Here is a 5753-nt window from a genome sequence, read left to right as displayed (position 1 = left end):
CTTACCCCAACACCAGGACCAATGGACAAAGAGCTAGCTATGCTTAATGCTATTTAAATAAAATATATTTAATGTATTTCTTCAAGTTCACTGAATCCTATTTTTTGGGGGTTGGGGGGGTGGATGAGGTTTGAGAAGCTTGTTGGCACTCCTGCCTGGGCACCCTCCATACAACCCTCCCGCTGCATCCAGAGCCAAAGTTGGCTCCTCCTCCTCCCTTCTCTGCTTCCTCAGATACTCTGGGCACTGGACTGCTTGTTCCCTGGCTCTTAGCCTGCGGGCAGGACAGACAAGGATTCATTCTCTTACCTTCCCCATCCCCCTCTAGGCTAGGATCTGGTAAATAAGGGGGTGAGGACAGAGAAAATCAGTTCCTACTCCTTGCCCCGGACTATCACACTTTGTTGGTGCCTCTGTCTCTTTATCCCACCAGTTGCGACTATTTAGGTGACCCTCCTTCACCAGACCAGGCTCAGTCCCCAACAACCAGCCCAGTGCCCGGCACACGGTAAAGGCGACTGTGGCAGAAATGAGGGCAAGGCCATTTCCTCCCTCCGGCGGGGGGGGGGGTGCCTACTATTGGGGAGGTGGGAGGGGGACAACAGCCTCCTAAAACCTGGCTGGGTAGTCACTCCACCGCGTCGCCCTCCTCGGTGGGCGTGGCTCTGCTGGCTCACCAGTCCGGGGAGGGGGCGTGGCCAGGGCGGGGATGTGCCCGCCCCTCCGGGGAGTCACGTAGCTCTGCGGCATCCGCAGCCTCATTTACAGGAGCCTGAGCTACAGCCACAGCTGTTGCCGACCTGACCTGAGCCGCGCTGCTCCTGTGGCTGCCTCCGCTAACTGGCTGCGCACCTCGCAGCACACAGGTGAGGCCTCGGGCGAGGCGGGAGCTGCTCAGCATCTCCCCTTCCTCTCCTTGACTCTTCCCTCTATCACCCTGGCCCTGCTCCCGAGGGTCCCTGGATGTGCCTTCTCAGCTCTCTTCTTAATCCTCTCTCCTTTTTGTCCAGTCAGAAATCCTGTGGTTCAGCCTCTCCCACAGTACCCCTTACTCTTAGCTCTCATGCCCGGACCTCAGCTTTTCTAATTCCAAGTCTTCCTCTGCCTACTGGATTTTTCCTGGGGGTCCGCCTCTCCCACCCAGCCCATTTTCATCTCAGCCTGCTCCCTCTCCTAGGTTAAGTTCCCTGTCCAGTTGTCTTGCCTCTTCTGTTCTCCTGGTTTAGGTCTCCCCCCCACCCCGCTAGTTAGCCTGTCTCTCTGTCACCTCCCCACAGGTCTCCCTGCTCCTTCCTCTGCTCCCATCTGGCTGCAAAGGCTGTCGGGGTTGGGGTATGGGAAAGAAGAGGTTACAGAAGCCTGTGGCATTATTTGTGCCACTCCTGGTCCCCACTTGTCCCCCACTTTTCCTCCAGAAGCTGAGGGAAGAAGGGTGATAGATACTTTTGCCTCATTCTGAAGGCTTGGAAGGAAGTACGCTTTCCCTAGGTGCCCTGCTGAAGAGGATAACATGGAAATTGGAAAGGCCAGGGCTTATGCCCTACCTGAAGGGGCCAAATTCAGTGAAAGAAGGACTGGATCTTTGTTTGGGCAGTAGTTTCACAAGAAGACCTGTAGCTTCAGGGCTGTTCACCTCCCCACCCCCATCCTGCATCTTTCCCCAGGGCTGGGAAGGGTGCCCACCAAGGACAAAAGGAGATGTGGGAACTGGGGCCCTAAGCCTGCTAGCCGTCAGAGGGATTGGTGCCACTGTGTTGCCCAGGACCCATGCCAAGGACTACTGCCTTGTTCCTAGCTCCATGCTTGTTGGGAGGTGGGGGTAGGCCATTTGGCCCATATGGCCAGGAGAAGAAGCAGAAGAGGTGGTAGGTCGGATCCAGCTTTTGTATCTTGTCTCTATTCCACAGAGCTGTCACCATGCCCCACTCGTACCCAGCCCTTTCTGCTGAGCAGAAAAAGGAGTTGTCTGACATTGCCCTCCGGATTGTGGCCCCAGGCAAAGGCATTCTGGCCGCGGATGAGTCTGTAGGTAGGTGGGGGGGACCTGTGGCTAGGTGGGGTAGAGGTAGCCAGAGAGCCCTGGGGGTGAGCTTGCTACCCCTCCTTTGTTTGCCCCCAGGCAGCATGGCCAAGCGGCTGAGCCAAATTGGCGTGGAGAACACAGAGGAAAACCGCCGGTTGTACCGCCAGGTCCTGTTCAGTGCTGATGACCGTATAAAGAAGTGCATCGGAGGAGTCATCTTCTTCCATGAGACATTCTACCAGAAGGACGATAATGGTGTTCCCTTCGTTCGTACCATTCAGGATAAAGGCATTGTCGTGGGCATCAAGGTGCAGCCACTGGCCCTCGATGGGGCCCGAACATGGAAATAGATGTGTGTGTGTGTGTGTGTGGTGACAAGGGGGAATCCTGCCTGGGTTCAGCCCTCTGCCTGTGTTTCCCCTACAGGTCGACAAGGGTGTAGTGCCTCTAGCAGGGACTGATGGAGAAACCACCACTCAAGGTACATGATGGGTGGGTGAACACCACAGGGTTGTTGGATGGTTGATGCTGGCCAAGAGGGACTGAGTGATGAGGCTGGCATTATGCCTGCAGGGCTGGATGGGCTCTCGGAACGCTGTGCCCAATACAAGAAGGATGGCGCCAACTTTGCCAAATGGCGTTGCGTGCTGAAAATCAGTGAGCGCACACCCTCAGCCCTTGCCATTCTGGAGAATGCCAACGTGCTGGCCCGCTATGCCAGCATCTGCCAGCAGGTGTGTGTATGTTTGTGTGAGGGGGTCCTGTGGGTGCCCTGTGCCTAGTGGGGAGAGGGTTACAGGGGCTTACTCCCCTCCTACCTACCGCCCCTCCCAAGCTACTCTGCTCTTACCTGCAGAATGGCATCGTGCCTATTGTGGAACCTGAAATCCTGCCAGATGGAGACCATGACCTCAAACGTTGTCAGTATGTTACAGAGAAGGTGAGTCCAGGGCGCCTGGGTGGCTCAGTTGGTTAAGCAACTGCCTTCGGCTCAGGTCATGGTCCTGGAGTCCCGGGATCGAGTCCCGCATCGGGCTCCCTGCTCAGCGGGGAGTCTGCTTCTCCCCCGACCCTCTTCCCTCTCATGCTGTCTCTCATTCTCTCTCTCTCAAATAAATAAATAAAATCTTAAAAAAAAAAAAAAAGAAGGTGAGTCCACACCTAGGCACAGACACCTACAGCAAGGGTGGCCTGAGCGGGGAGCCTGTTCCCCATGGTCCCTGGCTCAGATGCAGGCACTTTCCCCAAGCACTCTTTACTCTGTCCCAGAACACACCTGTGAGTTTGAGCCTGTACTGACTCTCACAGTCATGCCCACCTTCCCCTAAAAAGGGAGCACTGAGCAGGGGCCCAGAACCTTAGTAAACCCCCTCTGATCTCCAGGTCTTGGCTGCTGTGTACAAGGCCCTGAGTGACCATCATGTGTACCTGGAGGGGACCCTGCTCAAGCCCAACATGGTGACCCCTGGCCATGCCTGTCCCATTAAATATAGCCCAGAGGAGATCGCCATGGCAACTGTCACTGCCCTGCGTCGCACTGTGCCCCCAGCTGTCCCAGGTACTACCCTGCTTCCTAACTTGGTCCTGTCCCTAAGACCCATTCTCAGGTTCTTGTGGTCTTCATGGGGCCCATACCCTGGAAAAATAGGGAGTTGACCAATCAGTTTGTCTTCTCTTCTCTACCCTAGGAGTGACTTTCCTGTCTGGGGGTCAGAGTGAAGAGGAGGCATCGCTCAACCTCAATGCTATCAACCGCTGCCCCCTTCCTCGGCCCTGGGCCCTTACCTTCTCCTATGGGCGTGCCCTGCAGGCCTCTGCCCTCAATGCCTGGAGAGGGCAACAAGACAATGCTGGGGCTGCCACTGAGGAGTTCATCAAGCGGGCCGAGGTCGGGAGCTAAAGGTGGTGGTTGTGGGAGAGGGGCATAGCTAGGCAGTGGGCAGCCTCCAGAGACAATAGCCTGGGCAGGGTTTGGTGCCTGTGGGCGGTGTCAGCCCGCTTACTCCACCTCCCTCCTACCCCCCACCCTCTTGCAGGTGAATGGGCTTGCGGCCCAGGGCAAGTATGAAGGCAGCGGGGAAGATGGTGGAGCAGCAGCACAGTCCCTCTACATTGCCAACCATGCCTACTGAGTGCGCATTCCACACTGCAGCCCTTGGCCTGGCCACCTGCGCCCTATTTCGCCTACAGTTATGGCCAGGGCCAAATAGCCATGCAGAGCAGAGATGCCTCTAGCCAGCACTGAGTCATCTTCCTTTTCTTGTCCTCCCCTCCCCTCTCCCATTGCTGCACCTGGGACCATTGGATGGGAGGATGGGGCGCCCCTTGTGACTGAGGGCAAAAGAAGTTGCTAGAAGTCAGAGCAGGATGCCCGGGTTTCCCCCTGCCTCCGCCAGCCCCCACGATTTCCCCATGTTGTGGTAGCTTCTCCTTGGGCTTTCCTTGCCTGCCCCGTCTCCTGGGATCAGAGAGTGGGACACTAGACATGACTCATGCCTTGGGTACATACCACATAGCAAATAAATGGTAGCAAAACATGCTACTTTGTCTGTCTGTTTTACACATCAAATTCCCGCCTCAGTTTGATTTCCACTGACTGTCTCTGGGCCTTCTGAATGTGCAGGGAGTGGGGGTAGGTTTTGAGATTTACTGAGCTTTAAGTTTATGGGGGAGGGGCACACCCAATCACCATTCCCAGCTCAGGCTCTTGCTGGTGATGTCCAAGGCTGGAGTGTGGGCAGTATGGAGGGTTGCATGTCCTTCAGGGACTGCCACCTCAGAGGCGCTAGGCTGCAGCTGAAGGATGGAGTAAGGGAAGACTTGTGCAATTCCTGAAGGCAGCTTTTGCACAGAGCCCAGAACTGGGGTAAGGGGATGGGAGTCTTCCCATTTCTCCACTGTGTTGAACCCTGCTGGGGCTTGACACATTCTGCTGGGTGTGTGGGGTGGGCACTGCAGGAACAGCACCTGGGCTCCTGCCCAACATGGAAAATCCCCAAGGCTCAAGACTGCCAGATGGATCAGGGTATCTAGGAGGTTGGCAGGGGCTATTGCCCATTTCCGTTTGGGGTAGGTGAGGGCACAGAGAAGGCCGATTTGAGGGTCTGGGCAAGGATAGGCCTGGTGAGGTTTCGTGCTAAACTTTGACCACTTGGCTGGGGTGTGGGGGTACATCAAACACCTGGGTTTGTCTGAGGGGTTGAAAAGATGAGAGAACCTGCTAGGTGTGTTCTGTGTGAACTGGGGAGGCCATGCTCTGTGTAGTGCTCCACCCGGCTAATTATTGCGATATGGGAATGTAAGCCCAGGGTGACCTGCCCTTATATTAACAAAAATAGATAACGCTTATATAGTACTTTCTTTTTTTAAAAAAAGATTTATTTATTTGAGAGAGAGGAAGAGAGCGCTTGAACAGGGTAAGGGGCAGAGGGAGAGAGAGAATCTCAAGCTGATTCCCCATTGAGCGTGGAGCCCAATGCAGGACTCCATCCCACAACCCTGAGATCATGCCCTGAGCTGAAACCAAGAGTCAGATGCTGAACTGGCTGAGCCACCCAGGCACCTCTATAGCAGTTGCTATGTGTTCTTGGCAGGCCAGGCCCTATTCTAATCACTACATTTACTAACTCATTTACTACAACACTGTATAAAGTAGATACTATTATTATCCCTATTTTAATATGAGGAAACAGGCACAGAGAGGTTAATTCTCAAGATCACTCAGGTGAAG

The 5753-nt window shown here is 55.0% G+C and overlaps 1 protein-coding gene across 1 annotated transcript; it reads left to right on the top strand.

Annotated features, from left to right (window-relative positions):
• Positions 1-729: 729 nt before the first annotated feature.
• On the top strand, positions 730-4552 carry ALDOC (aldolase, fructose-bisphosphate C). The gene is made up of 9 exons (XM_028109179.2): positions 730-866; positions 1908-2029; positions 2120-2331; positions 2450-2504; positions 2597-2757; positions 2880-2963; positions 3407-3581; positions 3712-3911; positions 4060-4552. The coding sequence occupies exons 2-9, from the start codon at positions 1918-1920 to the stop codon at positions 4153-4155; spliced, it is 1095 nt and encodes a 364-aa protein (XP_027964980.1). The 5' UTR covers positions 730-866; positions 1908-1917; the 3' UTR covers positions 4156-4552.
• Positions 4553-5753: the final 1201 nt, after the last annotated feature.

This window comes from Eumetopias jubatus, unplaced genomic scaffold (genome assembly GCF_037043125.1).
Source record: "Eumetopias jubatus isolate StellerSeaLion01/CBP00866 unplaced genomic scaffold, mEumJub1_p1.0 scaffold_10, whole genome shotgun sequence".
In the NCBI taxonomy this organism is placed as follows: Eukaryota; Metazoa; Chordata; class Mammalia; order Carnivora; family Otariidae; genus Eumetopias; species Eumetopias jubatus.
Note: the sequence above shows the minus strand (reverse complement) of the source record. Positions and strands in the feature narration are given on the sequence as shown.

Bases quoted from the DNA above. Each gene is read 5' to 3' on its own strand.
- ALDOC (XM_028109179.2), top strand. From the start codon at position 1,918: ATGCCCCACTCGTACCCAGCCCTTTCTGCTGAGCAGAAAAAGGAGTTG. The intron at 2,505-2,596 runs GTACATGATGGG...TTATGCCTGCAG, and splicing joins TGGAGAAACCACCACTCAAG to GGCTGGATGGGCTCTCGGAA. The intron at 3,582-3,711 runs GTACTACCCTGC...TCTCTACCCTAG, and splicing joins TGTGCCCCCAGCTGTCCCAG to GAGTGACTTTCCTGTCTGGG.